This window comes from Trichechus manatus, unplaced genomic scaffold, assembly GCF_000243295.1.
Source record: "Trichechus manatus latirostris isolate Lorelei unplaced genomic scaffold, TriManLat1.0 scaffold00121, whole genome shotgun sequence".
Lineage (NCBI taxonomy): Eukaryota > Metazoa > Chordata > Mammalia > Sirenia > Trichechidae > Trichechus > Trichechus manatus.
In genome coordinates this window covers 6,381,477-6,406,443 of record NW_004444057.1, presented here as the reverse complement: position 1 = coordinate 6,406,443, position 24,967 = coordinate 6,381,477, and the positions used below count along the sequence as shown (strand labels likewise).

General features: G+C 39.4%; 1 protein-coding gene across 1 annotated transcript in view; it reads right to left on the bottom strand.

Moving 5' to 3' along the window:
* Positions 1 to 2,642: 2,642 nt before the first annotated feature.
* Positions 2,643 to 24,967, bottom strand: part of MEGF10 (multiple EGF like domains 10) — a 194,556-nt gene continuing 172,231 nt past the window's right edge. The window contains exons 18-25 of the mRNA XM_004384295.2: positions 23,635 to 23,763; positions 20,188 to 20,316; positions 17,413 to 17,649; positions 16,223 to 16,350; positions 14,564 to 14,687; positions 9,524 to 9,568; positions 8,354 to 8,560; positions 2,643 to 7,080 (exon numbers count right to left, since the gene is read on the bottom strand). Coding sequence (XP_004384352.1) covers positions 6,893 to 7,080; positions 8,354 to 8,560; positions 9,524 to 9,568; positions 14,564 to 14,687; positions 16,223 to 16,350; positions 17,413 to 17,649; positions 20,188 to 20,316; positions 23,635 to 23,763 — 1,187 coding nt within the window. The 3' untranslated portion in view covers positions 2,643 to 6,892. The remainder of the gene's footprint in view (positions 7,081 to 8,353; positions 8,561 to 9,523; positions 9,569 to 14,563; positions 14,688 to 16,222; positions 16,351 to 17,412; positions 17,650 to 20,187; positions 20,317 to 23,634; positions 23,764 to 24,967) is intronic.

Sequence of the window (24,967 nt, the reverse complement as noted above, 5' to 3'; positions counted from 1 at the left end):
AATCCAAATACCAACGGCATTCTTTAAAGAGATGGAAAAACTAATCATTAAGTTTATATGGAAAGGGAGGAGGCCCCAGATAAGCAAAACATTATTGAGAAAAAGAACAAAGTAGGAGGCTTCACACTACCTGATCTCAGAATCTACTATACAGTCACAGTAATCAAAACAGCCTTGTACTGGTACAACAACAAACACATTGACCAGTGAAACAGCATTGAGAACCCAGATGTAAATCTATCCACCTATGGTCAGATGATCTTTGATGAAGGACCAAAATACATTAAATAGGGAAAAGACAGTGTTTTTAACAAATGATGCTAGCAAAACTGGATGTCCATCTGTAAAAAAAAATATGAAATAGGATCCGTACCTCACACCATACACAAAAACTAATTCCAAATGCATCAGAGATCTAAATATAAAACCCAAAACTATAGCGATCATGGAAGAAAAAATAGAGACAACACTAGAAGCCCTAATACATGGCATAAACAGAATAAAAACCATAAGTAACAATACACAAACACCAGAAGATAAGCTAGATAACTGGGATCATCTAAAAATTAAACACTTATGCTCATCGAAAGTCTTCACCAAAAGAGTAAAAAGAGAACCTATAGATTGGGGAAAAAAATTTGGCTATGACAAATCCAGCAAAGGTCTAATCTCCAAAATCTACAGGAAAATCCAACACCTCTACAACAAAAAGACAAAATAATCCAGTTAAAAAATGGGCAAAGGATACGAACAGACACTTCACCAAAGAAAATATTTGAGTGGCTAACAGACACATGAGGAAATGCTTGCGATCACTAGCCATTAGAGAAACGTAAATCGAAACCACAACGATCTAACATTTCACCTCGACATTACTGGCATGAATGAAAAAAACAGAAAATAATAGATGTTGGAGAGGCTGCACTTCCTTAAAAAGCTAGAAATAGAAATACCATAAGATCCAGCAATCCCACTCCTAGGAATATATCTTAGAGAAATAAGAGCCATCACGTGAATAGACATATGCACACCCATGTTCATTGCAGCATTATTCACAACAGCAAAAAGATGGAAACAACCTAAGTGCCCATCAATAGATGAATGGATAAACAAACTATGGTGCACACATACAATGGAATACTACAAAATGAAAAAAGAACAATGATGATCTGCAAAACATCTCACAACATGGATGAACCTGGAGGGCATTATGCTGAGTAAAATAAGTCAATCACAAAAGGACAAGTATTGTATAAGACTACTATTATATAAACTCATGAAAAAGTTTACGCACAAAAAGAAACAATCTTTAATGGTTACAAGGGAGGGGAGGGAAAAACACTAAGCAGACAATAGATAAGTGGTAACTATGGTGAAGGGTAAGATAGTACACAATACTGGGGAAGCCAACACAGCTTGACCAAGGCAAGGTCATGGAAGCTTCATAAACACATCTAAACTCCCTAAGGGACTGAATTAGTGGGCTGAGGGCTTGGGGCCATGGTCTCGGGAAACATCTAGCTCAACTGGCATAACATAGTTTATAAAGAAAATTTTCTACATCCTACTTTGGTAAGTAGCGTTTGGGGTCTTAAAGGCTTGCAAGCAGCCATCTAAGATACTCCACTGGTATCACCCCATCTGGAGCAAGAAAGAATGAAGAAAACCAAAGACACAAGGGAAAGATTGGTCCAAAGAACTAATGGGCCACAAGTACCACAGCCTCTACCAGACTGAATCCAGCACAACTAGATGGTGCCTGGCTACCACCATCGATTGCTCTGGCAGGGATCACAATAGAGGGTCCTGGACAGAGCTGGAGGAAAATATTGAACAAAATTCTCACACACACACACAGAAAAGACCAGACTTACTGGTCTGACAGAGACTGGAGAAACTCCAAGAGTATGGTCCCCGGACTGCCTTTTAACTCAGTACTGAAGTAACTCCTGAGATTCACCCTTCAGCCAAATATTAGACAGGCCCATAAAACAAAACAAGACTAAATGGGCACAGCAGCCCAGGGGCAAGGACTAGAAGGCAGGAGAGGACAGGAAAGCTGATAATGGGAACCTAAGGTTGAGAAGGGGAGAGTGCTGACAGGTTTTGGGGGTGGCAACCAATGTCTCAAAACAGTATGTGTATTAATTGTTTAATGAGAAACTAATTTGCTCTGTAAACCCTCATCTAAAATCCAATAAAAAAATGTTTTAAGTTTTAAATGAAAACATTAACAAGCTTCTGAGATGTAGAAAGGAAATCCCCATAGGATAACCTAAAGCTGTTTACAGAGACCTGACTCTCAGCCACTATCCTGGGTTCTTGGGATCCAAGTATGAAGAAAATATTGTCTTGGTCCTGGAAGAACAAGTAGTCAGAAGGGAAAGCAGATACACAAGTAATTAAATATAATAAAATATAATTGTTTTAAAAATGTAAGGGCTTGGCTGCTAACCAGAAGTTCAGCAGTTCAAATCCACCAGCCACTCCATGGAAACCCTATAAGGCAGTTCTACTCTGTCCTGCAGGGTCGCTATGAGTCGATTCCAACTGGAAGGCAACGGGTTTGGTTTTTTGATGGGACCACACATGAGAGAACTATTAATTTTTCCATTAGGATCTTTAGGTCTTCTTTTCATTAATTAACAATAGACTCATATGGAGAAATAAACACTACTTTAGAGTTTTTCATTAGAAAGTTTATTGCATTAATCTACCAGCTCATTTGGTGATATAAATGACAGTGTAGGCTAATACTGATGAAAGTTTATCATCTTTGGAAAATAGAGATACTTCAACAATGAAAGCATTTTTTGTTTGTTTGCTACAATCAAGAACATCCTAATATATTTTGAATTTTTTTCCCTTTAAAAATATATATTGCAATTTGGTCATATCAAAATGCAGCCTAGGCTAAGTACTGAACTAGAGTAAGCAGACCCAGTGTTAGGAAACCAGTATTAACAACACCCTAAATGGGCAATTTGCTGTACATCATTAGTTCATAAACAAATGTCCATCCACACCATGTAACTCATGCTTGCATATTTATATACACTTCCATGACATAAGCCTTTAAGAACAAATTATCTCTTAAATATTTAGTTTGAATAGTAAAAACATGTCACTCAGGGATTAAAAAAAAAAAATCATTACTTAAAATATATAACCTTAAAACTCAATTATTTATGATTTCATCTTATTTTAAGTGGCAAATGGACATCACTTAATATTCTAATATTGACATGATTTTAAAATGGTACTGTGATACTCTCATGCAACTTTTGCTATATCTACAGTTTAAAAACCCGAATACTTAATAGCTACTACTGTGACCATATTTTCATGAGGCTGTTTGCATTTTCCAACAATACACAGTCATTGTGCTAATTGATTTGGTTGGGACAGATGGTAACTGTCCTATTATAAAATTCTATGATTGGTTTTCCTGAAATTACTGAATATAGTTTTCCGTAAAGATGATGCTGAACACATTAAACTGTCTATTAACATTACTACTATGTCATGAAAGAGAAATTGATGTCGAGCATTGTAAAAAATTATGAAATATTCCTTATCATCATATAATTAACTACAAAAAACACACACCTTATTAAAGCAAGCATATTGAGTTATGATTTCGGCCAGTCTTAATGTATACATACATACATATATATGTACATATATCTGTACATATATATGTACAAATAATTTATAAATTTTCTGATACATCAACCTCTAGGATAAGAATAATAGTTTGGCTGACATTCCTACATGAATGGCTTTGGCTAGGTATCTCCAAACTCATTCACTGCTTTAGCCTCTACAGGATATAAGACAGCAATTGTTTTTAGTGTCCAAATTAATATGGATTAAAAAGTCACGAGAACAGATTCACTATATATGAAGAATGACCTCATCACTCAATTAAATTTGATATATCTGGAAGAGTGCCCAAAGGCGATACTTTCAGGGGGACAAATTTGCCCCAGTTCTTTTGTCTTTTTTTAATTCTCATTCCAACAAAAGTATTTCTCTTTACCCAAATCTGTATCAAAATATCTAGAAAATTTTGCCTCTCAAGTAGACCTCACCATGTGTAACATGTAGTTTTACAATATCCAGAATGCTATTTGTGTGTGTTCTGATGTTTGAAGAATCCTGAGTGAATCCTGATATGTAAGAATCACCTTAGGTACAAATGTTGTTCAGGACAACTGCTCGCTTGAACGATTTGTCAGAAAGAAAGCATAGTAAGGGATGGCAATGCCCCCTTGGAGTCTATATCTGTTGCCCAGGTTTTCTACTTAAGTTGCTGTTGACTTTGTACATAGCACATTCTTTTTTTTTTTTAATATTTTTTTTTATAGTGGAAGGAGAAAAGAAACAGGTATTTTGTTTGTTTGTTTGTCTTGTTTTTTAACCTATCTCCAGGGAGTAGTGGGAAAACTCAAACTTACCATGGAGCTCTGACAAGTTGACCCTTAAAAGAGAAGAAAAAAAAAAAGTTTCATTTTTTCTTACCAAAAAGGACTCCTTGTGGCTACTGACCCACAAGTGTCTCCAATAGATGCCTACCCCTTATAGTCAAAGGTCGGTCAGTAGTTAACTGCTGGAATAAACCACCTGTTTCTAAGGTAGGTTCCAGGCAATTCCATATTTCCTTGAATTAACTTCGGAGTTCCTTAAAAGAAACAGCCATCAAAGGAGTTAAGTGTTCTAAGTGTGTTTGTTCTATCTTTCACCTGATCAAACTGCCATCACAGGCGCAGGTCTGTGCCATGAAATAACTGGATATTCCAACTTGCTAACTGATAGGAACAATGCCTTATGTATTCTACTGGCAGAACAGGTGTGCAATACATATTGGTTAATTGACTCATTGAGACAGACTGTCATAATGGTTTCATGCCTTTAAAAGATTGAAGACCACCATTTTCTCTTGTGAAGCTGCCTCCCCATTCAGGCTTTCACCCCTCTACTTGCTCAGATAGGTCAAGGAAAGAAATTGTCTTTCTTATAGCGTATCAGCATTCCCATGAGACACCTACCTTGGAGTGAGAAATATATATTGCATGATAAGTATGCACAGGATGACCAACTGTTCTGGTTTGCCTGGAATAGTCCTGATTTCAGCCCACAGCAGCCTAATTATTAATAATGCCCTCATTTACTCTCAAAAGTATACCATTCTGGAAATCAGTTGTATGATCACCCTAATGACTGTTACTAGTAATATCTGCCTGTGGTACCCACTCAGTAATAATGTCTCCCCTCCTCCTTCCGACCTCGATTTTACCAAAGGGTTTCTCATTGATCAATTGCAAATATAACTTCTATTGATGGTTTCTATGAAAACGGAATACAACTAGCAAATTTATAGATAGGTCTTTGTGAGCAGCGTTGAAATGTATAACCTATATAGACACTTTTCAGTAACTGTCATGGGTATGTTACCACACTGAAGATCTGCAGCCCACTAGATCAGAAACTCCATTTTGCAATACTGAATAGCCTTTTCAGTTTCAATCATAAGCCATCTGTCTATGGTTACTGTATTATTTTACTAATGATCAATTTTAGTAGATTTGAATTATGTATGTTCATTTCCTCCCTCCAAAAGAAAAAAAAGAACAATTCATTTTTACCAAGCAAAAAAAACAAAAAAGGATGGCAATAATACAACACAGTGAATATATAATAGTTTTTTTCATTAACAATCCAAACACTACAAAACATAGAATATACAACTTAAAAATGGAAATACAAATTAATGAAAAATGGGGTACATGTCATATTAGCAATGCAAAAGACCAGCTTAAGCATAGTTTCTCTAAATCAACAATTAATAGAAGGAAAGTGCCCTTTTCTCAAATATGCACAAAAATATTTCGGTCACCTCTAGGGAAAAATTAAAACTTTCTCCTAATTCTATATTACAGTATTATTACTAATGGTTTACAAAACTTAAGCATCTTCTTACACTTAACATTTACACCCTTTACCAATCATGACACACTTATTCAATCTAGTCTGTCAAAAATAAAATTATTTCATTTCTAAGTTTATGAAATAATCATTGATGTGTTATGGATTTCTAGTGGTGAATGTTTATGATGGGGACAGTGCTCAGAATAGTGTCACAGATCTAAAGTGGGCCAAGGCTCAAACGGGGAAGACTCACCTCTGGTGGCACATCTGTGCATTGACTCCTGCAATACTTCCACTATTTCTAAAATAATTTGAATTGTACATTTCCTCATCCTAAAAAAAATCTTAAGTTTTCATATTTAAGTTTGCTGTCCACTTCTAGAGTTTATTCAAAGTCTATCCAGTTATGCCACTTGACAAAACGCTTCCTCCTGCGGTAAGATCATCCCTACAGTTCTGAGTCCAGCTGAAGAAAATTAGACAATATGGACACTCATAATATGCCCCTTTTCTTCTATATGCGTAGTGACTCACACCACTTCTATGAAGTCAATTTATGGTAAACTGCACAATCCTAGGTACAGCTCTACAATGAAAATGAGACGGAAAATATTTAAATTTTAATTTTCAATCAATAATACCAATGTCCACTGCAACCCGTGTCTCCGAAGGAGTTCTGCAAGCTTTGCAAGGCTCATGCCAGGATCTTACAATAAGTCATGCTTCACAGGTGCAGTTCTAAAACTAACAGCAATGAGAAATCACATTGATATCTCCTTCTGAGCCACCTGTACAGAAAGCAGCTACAGTCAGTGTCAGCCTCAGCTTTGAGCTTTCTGGTTCATGTCCAACAACTGCCTACACATCAATTAACATTCACATGAGGTGGCAAACTTGAGGATGGAGAAGAACCGAAGTGCAGTTCTAGAAAGGCTTCCAGCGGCCACCCAGTCCTTTGGTGTCATTCGCTGCTGCTGCTGCTGCTGCTGCTGCCGCCATCGCCCTCTCGCTTGGGGGAAGATGAACTGTCTCGGACAGGCAGTAGGTCATAATGACAAGGAATGTGGCTGTTCTTTGGGAGGTCATAGGGATCCTGGGCGAGATGCCCATTATTGCTGAATATTCCTTGGACAACACTCACTGTAGGTTCTATGATAACCAAGGACACATTAATTTATCAGCAATAGAAAATAAAAAAAAAAAAAAACATGGCATTTCTTGCAAATATCAAACACAGAAGAGGAACTTTAATAAAAATATAAGGAAATATTATTTTTAAAGACAAACGATTCTTTTATAATCACATAGGGATGGCTGCTCTGTGGTTGCTGGACCCACTGACACCCACAAATGGCACTCAAAACAAAAGGATGATCACACGGTTGGAACTGAAGACATTAAGGGAATATACAGAAATCTTGGATTTGTGTCATTGTCTGAAAAACATCTTAGGATAATCTAGCCCAAACTCCTTACTGTACAGGGGAGAAGACTGAGGCCATTAAATTCATGGGAACATTCAACATAGTCACAACTTTAGGACTGCAGTCTTAGGCTCTCAGTCAAGTTCCCATCCTACTGTGTTAGCCTATGGGGTGGTTTATAGGGGACACATCACTGACCTTTCAAAAATAAATTTGGTTCAGTATGGTTTCCATTGTAACAGGCCATCTTACTACTTTAAAAACAAATTTTCAAAATGTTTATATATATCCTTTCAGTGAAATGTCTATGGCATAAATTAGTATTAGTTACTTCATTTACAAGTAGCAGACAATTTTTTAAAGTTAAAATCTTAAGTATTTAGAGGTAGGTGGAGAAGGAGAGAGAGAGACAGAGATATTAAAATGTATTGTCCTACTGTCTAGCCAATGGTAACTAGACAAAGTTAAAATGTTTCACCTTTGCTCAAATTGCATTTGCAAAGGGCAAGCAAAATAACTCAAATTTTAAATTGAATTCATAGTAACTTATGTCAGATTCACATCTGAGAAAATTACTGATACATTATACAAGTTCAGAAGTAAAATGTTCCAGTCCTGCTAAACACATTATATTAATATAATGAATCTAACCAGGAAATGGAACCACCTGCTTAATCTACTTGAACCATTTGTTTTGGCTAATTTGACATATTAGTAAATATGATACATATGCTATTCCATGTGTGTGCTAAAATATTCACTATGGTTACAAGACAAAGGATGGATGGCCAGGTGGAAGATAAGGAGAACTTACTTTAATTTTTCTAAATGGCATTTTCCCTGAAAAATTCATTTGACACCAATTAATATCACTGCATATGTTATTTTCAATAAGGTTTATATGAACTGCAAATATTGCATTCCCAAATATTTTTAAATTGTTTCTAAAACAAAAAGAAAATTGCCATGTACTAGGTAGTTTGGTGGGGAGAACTCACCAACTTCATAGACATTCTTGTTGGCTGAAGTTGAGTTATTGATCTCTGCATATGGGGAGTCCCTCCGTGCTGGTGACTTCATCTCCACATAGCCACACTCTGAGTTTTTAGAGATAAGTACAGGTGGGTCTTTAATAGTGGCATATGGGTTTTCAGAACTGCTTAGGGAGCAGTTACTTGAATCATATTCAGAATTTTTTACCAGGTCTGTGAAGAGACATGGGGGGAAAAAGCAAATGCTGTTTCATGGGATGTACCATTTCTTTTCTTGCCTATAATTTACTTGGGCAAGTTACTTATAATTAAATATAAGTATATTATATACTTGTATTTTCTACTTACCTTCGAGAAAATTTGTTATAAAATCAATCATCAATCAACTAATTATAGCTCCTGTTTAAGTACCAGTGTGAAACATCACGGTTCTGATTTCATTTTTATCATCATATTAAAATATAATTAATTCCATTCTATTTTACTAATAGTCTCTGAGTTCCTAAAGGCTTCAACCATGAAACCAGCTGTTGCCAGCTCCAGGCACCGGGGAGGGTTCTATTATCATAGTGAGGAAGGCTCTGTGATACCAGCACCATGTGCCGTAGAGTCGATTCTGACTCATGGTTATGTCATTTGTGTCAGAATAGAACTGTGCTCTGTAGGGTTTTCAATGGCTGATTTTTTGGAAGTAGATTGCCAGAGCTTTCTTCCAAGGTGCCTCTGCATGGACTCAAACCACCATCCCTTCAGTTAACAGCCAAGAGCCTTTAACCGAAAACCTCAGAACTGGGCACATAAAGTTATCACTCAAACTCCTCCTGAAGAGTGGGCCTCAGTCAACACATAACCAGGCTGATGTCTTCCAACTTTCCCTGCTAAGTTCCTTTTTTACTTTTCTCTCTTCTCATCAGCCAAATTTCTTTCTTTCTAAGGAAAACAGTGTTTTCCCAACAACCTGAAACCTAACAATATTCACCTGTGGCCTCTCACTTGCCAACAGTCAAACATACTGGTTTGTTTATTTGAGTAATTTACCACACTAACAATTCTACACTTTCTCTACACTGCCACTCTTTCTTGTTTAACAAATTATTTCAGTCTCTGAGTTAAAAAATAGTTTAAAACCATTGTGATTTTGATAAATGAATTTTTCCCCTCAAATTAACACCATACCTTTTAAGGATTTTCCCATATAACTTCTGTCAAGTCCAAAAGCTCCTGTGATAAAGACAGGAAAAAACACCCAGTGAGAATTGAAAGCAAGAGAAAGCCCATCTAACATTCCAAAGTCATGGAGGAGGATGGTTTGGATACCCGCTATCCCAATGCAGTGGGTCACTGCCACAAACACCTAAGGCTGCTGCTTTTCAAATCCTCTACACTGTCAGCTTTGCATAAATATATACATATAATATATGTATATACACACACACACATAATACCGGATTTTTATGCAAATAACATGCACCTTCTACATTTGTTTGCCAGCCATACCTCCCCCAAGGTATTTTTGTAAGCCCCACTATGCAGATATTTTTACATGTTGCTGTAAAAAAATTAGCATAGTGTACTTATAAATACCTTGGGTGGGGCATGGTTGGCAAACAAACATAGCAGGTGTGCGTTATTTGAGTAAAAATATGGTGTGTATATGTGTGTGTGTATAGATATAATAAAATCTGACCATTTTCCTGCTCATTTTCAGTGACCTTGGGAAAGGCTGACCAATAGGGGGTAGAAAGTGAGGCACAGATGAATCAATATACTTGATTCAAGGTTGCACAGTTAAAAGCACTGAGAATTTACTTGTATGTGCAGATCTTGCAAGGCGCTGATGTTTTTCAAATTATTTTCCCAGTAACCATTATTCAGTTATTTATTGCCTCTATTATAAACATATCTTCTAAAGGCTAGAATCTCCAAATCCTGTTAACTAACACTTTACAGGCTAACACTAGGTCTTTATTCAGCTCTTATTTTAACAGTTTGACTTTTTCAGGTACGGCGATATAATTGTAGTTGTGTATGAGCCTAGGTAGACAAAACGTATGGCTTTCTTGTTTTAAAATGTTTTGGCCCTTATTTATAGATGATTGATTGGTAGGGTGCCCCTGCTTACACTGGTTCTTAACTTTTGGAAAAAAAATTAAGCAGGTAGTGAAAACGTGCAACCACTTACACAAATCAATAAGGTCACAGACATCTTGTATAAAATATAAGCACTAATCACAGATGGATAATATTCATGATATTACCAAGAAAATAGGACATTACTTAGCCCATTTTATACCACCTGAAGTATAAATGCTAAATCGTGTTGTTAATATTCTATAGGAATCAAAGATTCTATTAAAGGTGTGTTGGATTAAGAGTCATAGCACTTGGATTTCATTACTAATCAGCCATTTGACTTGGGCAAGATATTTAACTCTCTGAGTGTCAAGTTTCTTATCTCTAAAATGGAGAAAACAAAGTCTGCCTTCCCATCTTCACAGGACTGTCTTGCACTAACACTACCGTCAGCTTCAGTCTGTCAAGGCATCTTCAGTTGAGGCATTTTCTATTATCTTTTAAAGGAATGTCATAGACGTTCATTAAAAGTAGAGAGTAAAGCAATGACTTGTGACTAACATTGCCATTTGAGAACAGTAAGCTAATGATCGCTCTGCCACTGTCTATGCAACTCATAGATCGATGCTAAACTCAAGTTCTAATGGCCGTGTCCTGTGGGGCCAACGAGTAAGGCCGCACTTTTGTGGAGAAAGAGGGAGTTCTACTAAAGGGAGTGGGTGTGTCTAATATCTATCACCATGGGATAGGAAATGGAGTTTTTTCCTCTCTTGAGCCCACTTTCCTCGGCCTGGGTTATAAAAAGTGAAGCCAAGCTCTCAGCTGGTGGGAAAGACTCAGAGTTATACAGGGAGGCAGGATACAGGGTGTGTAGTAAAGAATAAACCTTACTCAGATGGTCTTTGCCCTTTACTCCTGGGAGATGATCTTTAAGTCCTTGGAATGTCTTGCCTGATAAGAGGGTCTTTGTTTACCTGTAGGCCTTGAACCACACTGGATAGTCTAAAAATGTGATTTATGGTGGGGCCTTTGGGCCATAGAGTATCAGCTTGACCTGTGGAGGGGCTAGAGACTAAAGGTCAACCACATGGGCAGTCAGTCATGTCTGTGTGATTGAGCTCTAATAAAAACTCTGGATATTAAGGCTCAGATAAGCTTCCCTGGTTGACCACACTCCTTGTATGTTGTCACACATCATTGCCATGAAAAGTTAGAGTTGTCCCTGGCTCCATGACTTCCATCAGATTATTGAACCTGAGAGTGGTCTTGGGTACCCCTGAACTTGCAGTCAGTGTCAGAGGTGAGGATGGTTCTGAGAGCTCCCTAACTTTGTAAAGGGACCCCATGAAGATGGAGTCAGAGCACCCTTATCGAGGAGCTTTTTCTCTGTTACTCTCTGCCAAATTCCCTTGGTTGTCTCCGAATTGTAGCAATGTCTTGTTAAATGTCCATCACGGTCTTAACAAAAAAAAAAAAAAAAACCCATTGACATTGAATCAATTTCGACTCATGGTGACCCTATAGGAGAAAGTAGAACTGACCCATAGGGTTTCCAAGGAGCAGCTGGTGGATTCGAACTGCCGACATTTTTTGGTTAGCAGCCAAACACTTAACCACTGTGAAACCAGGCTCCATCATGGTCTTAACCTCCCCAAAAAGCTAAAGATAAGATGAGCATGTAGTGGGTGGTGAATTATGGGACAAGATTTGGGGCTGTGAGACCAGCCACCCCTGTCAGATTCTCCCTTTGCTGCGTTGGAGGATCAGGGTGCTGTTTTAACAAAGGAGCAGGCAGGCTTCTTTATAAACTCCTATAGGTACCAATCCCTGGGTCAGGTGCTTTCAAATGCTTGGTTTAATCTAATTCACACAATGAGCCAGAACATGGTCATTACCCCCATCTTACAAATGAACAAATCAGCTCTGAGACGGTTAAGTGATTGTCCCAATGTCATATAACAGAAAGGATTTTATCTGAGGGCTTTATGTGTCAGGTTCAGAGCTCTTTCAGATAACATCAAAGCATGTTTTCCATCATTTAAAAATGCCTACACCCAGCTTACCTTACTTTTCTGTGCAACAACTTTAAAGGAACATTAAATGAAGAATTACTCTTGGATGGTGACAAACCAAGGAGACACAGAGGGCCCCACTGGGTCAGAAAGCAGAGAAGTTTATATGTGACCATTACAGGGACTTTGTGTATTCTGGTGATAGGACAAATTACAGTAGGTTAAGGTGGAACAAGAGGACTTTTCCCTCATTAGTGCTGGTTGGTATTTTACTGAATACCATTTCATGTAGTTCTTTGAGCTAAATTATTAACGTAAGTTACAATTGTTTACCTTCCTTAATCTTAAATTATTTTACCAATAGGCACATTGTGAATCTGGTATTTAAATTAATTTGACCATAAGCATTTAGAAATACACATCCTATTGATTATATTGGTGTAGAATGCAGAGAAGTTTAAGACTTTTTCCTCCTTTTTTTACTTAATCATTATTATTTCTACAGCATAAGGGCATCCCAGAGCCCACAGGTACCTGTTCCTACATGTGGTTCAGGGGGTGTGACACACAGTGTTCACAGAGAGGCAGCAAGGGGAAAGGGGGAGCAGTAAGAAGACCATCTGTGAGATCTGGCTTTACCTCTATCTGCCTATGAAACCTTGGGCAAGAGAATTAACCTCTCTATGCTTCTCAGCTTATTCCTCTATAAAACAAGGTTGATGGGAGGGTCCACCTAGTAGGTTTTCCAGATCTAGCAAATAAAAATACAGGAAGTCCAGTTAAATTTGAATTTCTGAGAAATAACAAATCCTTTTTAGTGTAAGTATGCCTCATGTAATATTTCGGACATACTTATACTAAAAAATTCCTTGTCGTTTCTCTGAAATTCAAATTTAACTGGCCTGCATGGCAACTCTACCACTGATCAAATATATATGAGAGAGTTACCCATAAGACACTGAACACGTTAGTCACTATATCATTAAGCTACTCCCCCCAAAATAAGGGACACGTGTGGAAGCTGTACCACATACTCAGTGGCATATCACAGCAGTTCTCTAAGCATGGTCCAGGGATCCCCACCCCTTTTTCAGGGGGTTCACGAGATCAAAATTATTTTAATAATAATATTACGACATTATTTGCCTTTTTCAGAGTCCCTGGGTGGTGCAAATCTTTAATGTGCTTGACTGTTAAACAAAAGGTTGAAAGTTGGAGTGTACCCAGAGGTGCCTTGGAAGAAAAGCTTGGCATTCTACTTACAAAAATCAGCCAGAGAAAACCTTGTGGCTCACAACAGAACATTGTCTATACTCACTTGGTTTGGACACTACGTCAGGAGGGATTAATCACTAGAGAAGGACATCATGTTTAATGAAGTAGAGGGCCAGTGAGGGCATGAGAGACCCTCGGTGAGATGGATTCGCACAATACCTGCAATAATGGACTTGAACATGCTAGCGCATTGTGAAGATGACTACAGGACTGGGCAACATTTTGTTGTGTTGTACATAAGGTTGTTATCAGTTGATAAGGGTGCTCTGAGTCCATCTTCATGGGGTCCCTTTACAAAGTTTGGGAGCCCTCAGAACCATCCTCACCTCTGACACTGACTGCAGCTAACAATAACAACTCTTAAGGTAATTGTGAAAATTAAGCGAGTTAATGTATGTAGAACTAGAATATAAGTAAGCTCCATCTTTGTTGTTATCAATTAGTGGCACATAGTAGGAACTCAATAAATGTTTGTTGAATGAATAAAGTACTTAGGGCAGTAGTAAGCCCTATATAGGTGTTAAGTATAATTCTTATTATTGTTATTATTATTTTTGAGATGTATATTTTCAATAAATCACTTTGGCACAGGCATAAATCTGTGACTATTTTAGGTGACTGAAAGATGTCAGTTGCCGTTGAGTCAATTTGGACTCATGGCAACCTCGTGTGTACAGAGTAGAACGGCTCCATAGCATTTTCAAGGCTGTGACCTTTCGGAAGCAGATCACCAGGCATGTCTTCCAAGGAGCCTCTAGGTAGGTTTGAACTGCCAGCCTTTTAGCTAGTAGTCAATGCCCAATGCTTTGCGTCACCTAGGAGAGATGCTTTTTGAGACAGAGTCAGAAGAGCTTACCGAGCTCGTTAAGGTAGCCGCCATGTTTCCAGTCTGCTGGAAGCGTCCCTGTGCAGTCCACCAAAGGGCCTCTCTTCCCGGGATTCACATTTTTAAGATTCACAAACAGCTGATTGTTCTTTGACTGTTAAAAATATAGACAATAATAGATTAAAGAGAATACAATGTGGCACAGCCCAGTATTACTATTCTGGGGAAAAGCAAATCCATAGCGTATTTCAAGGACAGGTCCGTTAATGAGACTAAGCCAAGGGGCAGAGGGGACCTTTTCTGACCTGGTGGGTCTTACAGGGCAACAGGATGCATGCCCCTCAGCCCCAGCTGTTCCTTTTACGGCCTCAAGTTTTTCATTTCAATTTGTCACCCTGTGCCAACTAGACATCGTCTACATTTATATACATGGAATTTGGAATTGAAAAAAATGGAATTCTTGGTCTGAGCTCTGCCTATCCAAAAACTGTAGGACCTTATATGAGTCATCACAGTTGACTCTAGCCATAAACATGAGGATAAGATTATGTGCTTTGCCTCCCTCCCTGAATTTGTATGAGAATCAAATGGAATGATGAATCTCTCTGGAGAATGTGAAGTGCTATTTAAATATGAGGCACTCTAATTAAAATTCAGCTGCATTAATTTAATTACTGCTGAATTAATTTAATTAGCTTGGTTTTCTGCTAATAGAGAATGGGAATTAGGCGTTGGAGATTGGATATATTATTTGGGGCAATTGGAAGGGAGAAATGTTTGGGGATTTAGACATTGTGGGCAAGGCCTGCAGGTGAGTTGGGTGGTACTAGAGGGGCAGCTCTGGGTTCTGGACGGGTCTAGGTCTCCAGCCTCTCTGTGCATCAGTTTCCTCATCTGTAAAATGGGAATAATAATTCACAGGGTTTGTGTAAAGAGTAAATTAATTTATATTTCTGCTTAGAAATGCTATGCCCATTGTATTAGATGGTTGCTAGTTGACCATTTTTAACCTACAAAAATAGCAGTTTTATGTGGTTCAACCCAAATTAAAAAAAACAAACTTGTTACTATTCAGTCTATTCCAACTCACAGCAACCCTACAGGACAGAGTAGAATTTCCGCATACAGTTTCCAAGGAGCGGCTGGTGGATTCAAACTGCCAACCTTTTGGTTGGCAGCTGAGCTCTTAACCACTGCACCACCAGGGCTCCTCAACCCAAATAAATGCATATTATTGTTGTTGTTACTGAAGTATAGGTAGCCAGGGAGGGACACTAAAAGACAGGTGGTCAGAAAAGACAAACTTGGCAATTTTGCCCAAGGGTGATGCTGCTATAGGTCTTTATGTTTGTATTAATTTTGTTATGAGACATTATTTTAAATCCTCATGCCATATTAGAAATTTTTTTTTTCCCAAGGAAGTAGAGACAGTGAGTTCTTGACTCATAATCAGCTGCCTCACTCACTAGCTGGGTAGCTATGTTTAGACAAGTTTTAAAACCCCAACTCCCAGGTTTTTTGTCAGTTAACTTGAGATTACATTTCCCATAAGATTGTTTAGATGAATAAATTAGATAATATGTATAAAATATTTAGAACAGCGTCTTCCAAACAGGAGCCCTCAATAAACGCTTGTTTCTTTCCTCTCTTCCCTGCCCAACTTCAAAAACTTGAGCCATTTCTCCTCACCTTTGCGATGGTCATCCTGTCCCTATTATTGACATGAGGGGACGTGGCACACTGGGTAAGAGTGTGGTAACTGGGGTTGGTGAAGTAATGGCTGTTAGCATTTCCACCATTGCTGTGAGGAAGAGTTTCTGCAAGAAGAGAAGGAAATGGTTAAGATGGCAGAATCCCCTAAATCTGTGTGGAAAAAAGGGAAGCCAAATAACAGGAACAAATGCTCGGATGGCTTCCATAAGGCAAGCCGGACGGAATCCCCTCCTACCCAGCATACTCAGCAAAGCTTCTAGAAGCAGCAGGCACCTGCTTTCCTATCTGCCTTCTGGAAAAGTGTGAAAGTATCCACAGATAATTGCTCTTTGCTTAGGGGCTTGTATACCTTGGAAAGGCATTGTTTTGAAACTATTTCTGCTGTAACTTTCCTCTTTTTTAAACATACTTAGTTCTTGGCACAATAATTCTGCACTAGAAATGCCTTATTAATAAATTGGCTACTTTACATATTCCCTTAGAATCATTGTATTTATAAACATACAACCTGAAACTCTTCAGTAGTTGCCTCCTAATTAATAAATATTTAAATTTTCAAATTCCTCAGTTTAAGTGGTTACTTCTTCTGATAACTAAGCATGTCGCTTGTAAAATTCTTTACTTTTATGGAGTCTCTTTGTGACAGAAATAAAGATTCAAAAGAGATTTTTGAAGAACCGCTTTGGTTCCTGCTAATACTAAACCTGTTTCTTACATAACCTGATTACTGTTCAGTTAATGATTCATGTGGGCCCAGGGAGGGCTGGAAGGCACAGTGGAAAGCACTCAAGGTCAGGGACAGAAGACCTGTCCCCTGTCCCTGATCTGCTCTATGACCTTGGTAAGGTTACGGCCCCTGTTCCTCATCTTCCCCACTCCATACCAGCCACATCTGCTGAGACCAAAGCTTCTTCTGGGTTGAAATTCTCTAAGTCTAAAGTAACCATGTAAAGAACCCAATTTTAAACCCTCATATAAGCAAACAGAATGGTGATTTACTACTGCTGAGATACAAAGCACATCTCTAACAATTTATACCTTTTCCAAACACGAGGCTAATTGGCAAAAACAATTGATAGCACAGCCAAACACCCGTTTCACAGAACCAGGGTGGAATCTTTTGCACTTTTAAAGGAGTAAAATACCTCTCATAACTCTAGTCTTACCTGAAATGGTATAATCTGCATTGATAACCCTCATAGCAGGGGTGTAGGTAACTGCTGGCATGTTGGATTCCTTTCCCTTCTGCTTGTGTCTATAAATAATAAACAATGCCAGTAGGAAGAGAACAACTAGGACAAGAATGATGATGCCTGCAATGGCCCCAATCTGGTAGGAGTCAGCAGGGAGAGCAGTACTGGTTCGGCTTAAGCTGTTCAGATTTCCAACTATTATAACACCAGCTAGAAAAAGGAGAAAAGAGACTCGGGTAAGGATGACAATGTGCAGGGTAAATGTTTGATCTCTATTTACAAAATTCTCACACTGTGCTAATAATGCCTGGATATTTTCACTTCATGAAATCTTAATTTGGAAACTTATGGAAACCAAGCAGGAAGGAAAAACAAACATTCCTCATTTTCAGATGTCACGGGCTTATCTGTGCCCGGAGAAAGGCTACTCTAAGCCTCAAGAAAGAGACAGGCCTTCCTGAACTCAAAGATTCAACAGTAGGGTTTAGAAACTTCTCACATATTTCAGATTAAGCACTTTGTCTGGCAATTTATTTTGAGTAATAATTTATCTAATTTTTATTTATTTATTTATTATCCACTACTGAGCTTATGGAGCCCTGGTGGCACAGTGGTTAAGAGCTTGGCTGCTAACCAAAAGGTCAGCAGTTCGAATCCACCAGCCGCTCCTTGGAAACACTATGGGGCAGTTCTGCTCTGTCCTATAGGGTCACTATGAGTCAGAATTGACTTGACGGCAGCGGGTTTTTTTTTTTTTTACTGAGTTTATGAAAGGCTAAATTCTAAGTGTCCCAGCTGCCTAACTTAATCTTTTATCTTTCCTTAGCATTTCTAACAGTAAAGTAATTTTCTTTTTAAACAAGCATAACTCCATTATAAATCTAGTCCAAGAACAGGATCTTCCTCGTGCTAATTTCAATAAGCCTTTTATCTCGGATGAGATTGTTCTGTGCAAAGTTATTTTCCAGGACAGAAAAGATTTGTCCTGATAATACCTGATAACATCACCCTAAAAGCTTACTAAAATTCAAGTCAGCTTTACATGGTTCTTCCTCATGGCCCATCCAGTGAGGACACTAAGATATGGATTGAGAGCCAAGAAATCTGGCATCTAAAATAAATTTTTTGTAACTTTGGACTCAGAATTCTGAATTTTTCCCTTAAACTCAGGCTGCAGTTTCATCCTCTGTAAATGAGGAAACTGACCTCCATAAAGCTGCTCCTAGCTGAAATGTTCCTATGATTTTACAATTCTAAATGTTAGAAGACCTTCTTATAAAACAGTCTGCCCTGAAGCACAGACCACCAAGACCAGTGTAGTGAGATGTATCGCAAAATATATTTGTAATAATGATGTGATCGACAAATATAACATCGTATTGTTACGACAGTCAAATGTAATTCATGAGCATGTAGAAGTCATTTTATGTGCAAAATTAAAAATTGTAAGTATTATTACCTATACAATCTGCAGTTTAAGATGACTCCACCCACAACACTGTAGGGATTTTCTAAAGCTTTTTACAACCCATCAGCTTATTACTTACTAAAGAGCACCGCATGTCCTAGGAGCTGAGGTTCTCTGAAAGGCATGCCTCAGAACCATCAGAAGCACTTTCTCAAAGGCTCTGTCCACTCCAGAATCAGAATTTCCCACCCTAGAATTAGAATCGCCCTGGTGGGTCCAGGCATGTGTATAACAATAAATATTCCCAGCTGATTATGATACACACCCTGGTTAAAAACCATGGGCACAAGTTTCTTTAAAAAATTAAACATACACCTACCTCTTCTGGGCATTTACCCAAGAGAAATACCGTATTTTTCACAAATAACGTGCCCACACATATAACACACATAGCATGCCTAGGGAAATAATGCATGAGGAGGTTGCCCGGTTGGCAAAAAAAGTATAATGCATGTGTTGTTTGCGTAAAAACATGGTAAAAGCATATGTCTATACAAAGACTTGTGCACTAATGTTCATAGTAGCTTTATCTATAATAGCCAAAAACTGGAAACAACCCAAATGTCTATCAATAGGTGAATGTATAAAGAACTTATGGTATATCCATACAATAGAATACTACTCAGCCATAAAAAGAACTGAACTGTTAGTACATACAACAGCATGATTCAATCTCAAAATAATTATGCTGAGTAAATGAAGCCAGACAAAAAAGAGTACAGTTTGATTCTCCTTTTATACACAATTCTAGAAAATGCAAACTAATCTACAGTGATAGAAAATAGATCAGTGATTGCCTGGGGTCTAGTGGGTAGTGGTAACTGATAGGATCATAAAGAAACTTTTGCGAGTGGTGGATATATTTATTATCTTTATTGTGGTGATGGTTTCTTGGGCGTATACATATGTCAAAATTTATCAAATTGTACACTTTAAATATGTTTTTATTTTGCATGCCAATTACACCTCAATAAAGCTGAAAAAAACTTGGGCACAATGGAAGGTACATGGGCTTTAGAATCAGACAGACTGGGCCCTGACATATATCACATATTGACTATGTGACCTTGGGAAAATACTCAACCTTTGTGACCTTTACTTTCTTTATCTGCAGGACAGCAAGGATAAGGTGCATTTAGCAACTAAATAAATTACAGATATGCCTTATAGAATTGTGGTGAGGATTATACTAGATAACGTAAGTGACAACACTGAGCGTTGGCTGGTACATGGCGGTCACACAGTCAGAGGTAGTTGTTATTATTCGGTAGTGTCATTACCTTGATCACATCGTGCCCCCTTCCATCCTGGGCTGCAGTAGCAGGTGCCGGTGATGTGGTCGCAGGTGGAGTTGTTCAGACAGTCACATATCTGGCGACAGCCGTAGCCGTATGTTCCAGCAGGGCACTCTGGAGAAGGAGATCAAAGTCAAATGTAGCTTCCCAGTCTTGAGAATCTGGAACAAGGCTGTCTCTTATGGCATGACCCTGTACGTGTGGAGGCAAGGCTCCTTTTGGGGGCTCCCTGTCCAGGAAAGGTGTCCCAGAACTGAGCAGCATTCTCTCAGTCAAGGTGGGACTAACAATCCAGGCTGCAAGGGGCCAGAGACTGAGCGGCTCAACATTATATAGCTCTTAACCATCACCTCCCTGATGGTAACAAAGAAGAAGCTGAAAGGAGTCTGTGGAGCACTGATGGAGCTGATACGGATAATCGATTAGGGCAATTTGAGAGGTGTGCTCCAGGCAAAAGTGTGGGGTAGACTGAGACTAGACTGAAAGCATAAACTAGAGATGCTTCCTTAAGAAGATGTATATTTTACTATAGGTACAGGGATCTTCCTAAAGGTATTCTGACTTGGATGAGCTGGGAGTAGGGGAAGGGGCAGCAAGTTTTGTTAATTTCCTAGGTAAAAGGTTGTTGTTATTAGGTGCCCTCAGTCAATTTTCAACTCACAGCGACTCCATGTGACAGAGTAGAACTGTCCCTTAGGGTTTTCTAGGTTGTAATCTTTAGGGAAGCAGATCACTAAGTCTTTCTCCTACTAGGTGGGTTCGAACCACCAACCTTTTGGTTAGCAGCAGAACACTGAACCATTGTGCCACAAGGGATCCTTAAATTTACCAGAGTGGCTCAAAATTTGGATTTGCAGGTTGAAGGCTGAGAGACTAAAACCGTGAGACTCTTATGATGTGGTCTTAATGGCAGTCAGTTTGGGCGTGGATTTCAACTAACAGCATCCCATTGCTGCTGAGTCAATTCTGATTCATATAAGACAGAGTAGAACTGCCCCCATAGGGTTTGCCAAAGCTTTAATCTTTACGGAAGCAGGCTGACACATCTTTCTCCCATGGAGTGGGGCCGGTGGGTTCGAACTGCTGACCTCTCAGTTAGCAGCAGAGCTCTTAACCACTGTACCACCAGGGCTCCCTAACAAACTGCATAACTAAAACAAACAAACAAACAAAAAATCCAAACCCATTGCCGTAAAGTCAATTCCGACTCATAGTGACCCTATAGGACAGAGGAGAACTGCCCCATAGGGTTTCCAAGGCTGTAAATCTTTATGGAAGCAGACTGAAACATCTTTCTCCTGTGGAGCAGCTGGTGGGTTTGAACCGCTGACCTTGTGGTTAGCAGCAAGGAGCTCAACCACTGCACCATCAGAGCTCTTTACCAACTGTAAAACCCCAAAAAACCAAACCCGCTGCTGTCGAGTCAATTTGGACTTATAGAGACCCTATAGGACAGAGTAGAACTGCCCCCATAGGGTTTGCTAAGGTTTTAATCTTAATGGAAGCAGACTGCCACATCTTTCTCCTGCAGAGTGGCTGGTGGGTTCAAACTATTGCCTTTTGGTTAGCAAACGAGCTCTTAACCACTGCGCACAAACTGCAGTCACGTTAAATTTAAAAATCGAGATGAAATACTGATGTTGTTTTTAAAACTAGCAGCAGGGGGCAATGTGCTATTATTATCAGAGTTTTCTGTCAAACACAAGGTTTCTGTTTACAAATGAGCATTGGGAGAAGTCTCCAAAAATAGAGACATTTTAATTTGATGATCAGAGTAATCACGGAAGCACTTAAGAGGCTTTTATTTAATAAGACCTTAACCAGGCTGGCATTCAAGTGAAAGTCAGTTTGGAGCCTATGTTGGTTTCTATGCATATGTTTAGACATTTATACGCATAAACCAAAACCAAACCCACTGCCCTCGAGTTGACTGCAATTCGTAGCTACCCTATAGACAGAGTAGAACTACCCCATAGGGTTTCCAAGGAGCAGCTGGTAGATTCAAACTGCCAACCTTTTAGTTAGCAGCCGAACACTTAACCACTGTGCCACCAGAGCTCCTATCCACATACACACAATATTTGTATACACGAGGGGGAGTGCACATGCAGTTGGGTGATTCAGTATCTCTTTTATGATGAAACGAACGAGCAGTACAAAATCAAAATTGGGCCATCTCTGTCTTGTGCTGATTCTTGGTTGTCACTCTTGTATTTGTTAGACTGGAGCAGATGCAGAGACATCCTAGGGTTCAGCACATACGGCTGCTGTAACCTGGCTGTCCAGCGGTGCTGGTGTGGTGCTGGTGGAGTGAAGGAAGATAGATGCCTTCTTGCCAAAGCCCTGCTATGCTGATCAGACCTTCCAGGCCACATGGTACAATTTTTGCTGCATCCCTCTCAAGAGCACACCCTTGGCTGAGCTGGAAATGTCCAGCACCTTTCCTGCCCTGATGGAATTTGCTATAGGAGGGTGAGCCCCATACAGCTCTAAGCCCTTATTTATTCATCTTGGCTACTGAATGAAAGTCCCAGGGGAAAGGCATGATAAACTAATTTGAAATACTCAGTTTGTCTAATATTCTTATAACCCTAGAATCAGGTACATAGCTGGTAGGTGGAAATGGAAAACAGGGATGGGTTATTCCAATAAAGAATTTTAAGGCAGTATATTCACATGAGGTTAAGGCTCAGATAAAAAGATGTTAGTGGAAACTGTATAAAAGCATTACCTAGAGAAGGTTGTCAAAAGAGTGGAAATGTTTACAGGAGCTTGCTCCCTCACCAAGTGGGGCTGCTGACCCTGGGCCTCTGGCTCCTTCTCCCCCTGTACCCCCGAGTGTGGCCCCACCTCATGCACTCCACTCCTGCCCATGAAGAAAGCCGACTGATGCTTTTAAAGCAGCCATGTTCCGAAAATAAGGAGAGGATAGGAGAGCCAGAATTAACGGAATGGAAAACTTGAATTCCGTCTTCATTCCTGTAGCCACACCACCTCCACCCAGTTAGTCAGAAGAAGAATTTTGAGAGCAAAGACTTCCAACAAGTATCCCAGAGCTGCCCAGTCTCTGGGAGGGTAAGTCAATGGTGCTGGTGAGTAACCAGCCATCATCCTAAACAACACAAAGCTGAAAGTTCTGCCCTAATATTTTCAGGTGTATGGGAAGATTGATTCTACTGAAAAAAATGGTACCTAGTGATGTTATGGAGTCTCTGGATGGTACAAATGGTTAAGGAGCTTGGCTACTAACTGAAGGGTTGGAGGTTCAAGTCCACCCAGAAGCACCTCCGTAGAAAGGCCTGCCGATCTCCCCAAAAAATTCACCATTGAAAACCCTATGGAGCACAGTTCTACTCTGACACACGTGGGGTTGTCATGACTCAGAGTCGACTCAACGGCAGCTGGTAAGTGATGTCACGCTCTCATACTCACTCTGCTCACAGTGCTTCCCCATGAACCCAGTGCGGCAAGTGCACTGCCCAGAGATGTGGTCGCAGTCAGCTCCATTCTGACACTGGCAAGTCAACGCGCAGTCCTTTCCATAAAACCCCAGAGGACATCCTGCGCAAGGAGGAAGAACAACCGGCAGTCAAGAGGCTGCAGAGGGACAAACACAGCTTGTGCCTCCAACATATTTGTGTTTAAACTTGAAGTTCGCCTAGCCATTAGAGAGCAAGTAAAGACAGCAATGCATATCTCAGCTTGTCACAAAGTCTTCTGAAGTCCAAAGACAAGACTTTTGCAAAGAGATTATAGTTCATGAGCAGGAAGCAGAACAGTCTCTTATCTGGGAATTTAGCCTTTACTGGTACCCCTGGAGGCAAGATGAGCATCTTCAAGCAAAGCAACCCCAGAACTGCATGGAAGTATGGGGCATTTCCTTTCATGCTTTCACTCAACCACCAGAATCCTGGACTCAGATTTCATGGAATGAAATGAATACTTTATATCAAAATTACCTGTATGCTTTTACTTGTAACACAAAATGTCTCTGCTATCAGAAGTGTCCACTGTATCCATTACTAAGTTAGATAAGATGATCACCTTCACTAAAGATGTGTGGTAAAATGCTTAACCTACAAAACTGCACTTCACAAGCATGTTGTAAGAAAGCAGTAAGCCCTTGGACAGCCCCACAAACTAAGGGACACTTGGGCTGGGGACATGCACAAGCCCTGTTGGCTTACATGGGCCAGCTGCAGCCATGCTAGAGTGCTTCAGGGCTCTCTGGCATAATGAAAGCCGGAATCCAGACTGGTTCAAGAGTTGTTCCCAAGCATCACATGTGCTTTTTATTTTTTCCCTTTTTCTGATGGTGAGTTTCCAATGAGAGCCAAACTTTAAGGAGCAAAGGCAGAGCACAGATGCTGGCATGCAGTGACAACCACCATGGCCAGGTATTTATTTAGCACCTGCTCTGTGAGGGTTCTTTTCATGTATCCTCTCATTTAATCCCTATAGTAGCCCCGAAAGGCAGGTATGGATATTCCCATCCTATAGATGGGAACTGAGGCCCAGAGCTTGCAAATGGCAGGACAAGATTCAAATGCAGGTAGATCTGACTCCAGACCCCGTGTTCTCCCTGCCATATCATGCTAATTCCACTTTAAAAAGTCCTCTATTTGAAAAATATTAATAATAACTTTTTAGAAATATTAATTCTAGATGAATATTAGAAACATTAATTTTAGAAATATTAATAATAACTTTTAAGTACTTTTCTCTAAGGAGCTCAAAAACCTTTACCTATGTATATATTATCCCC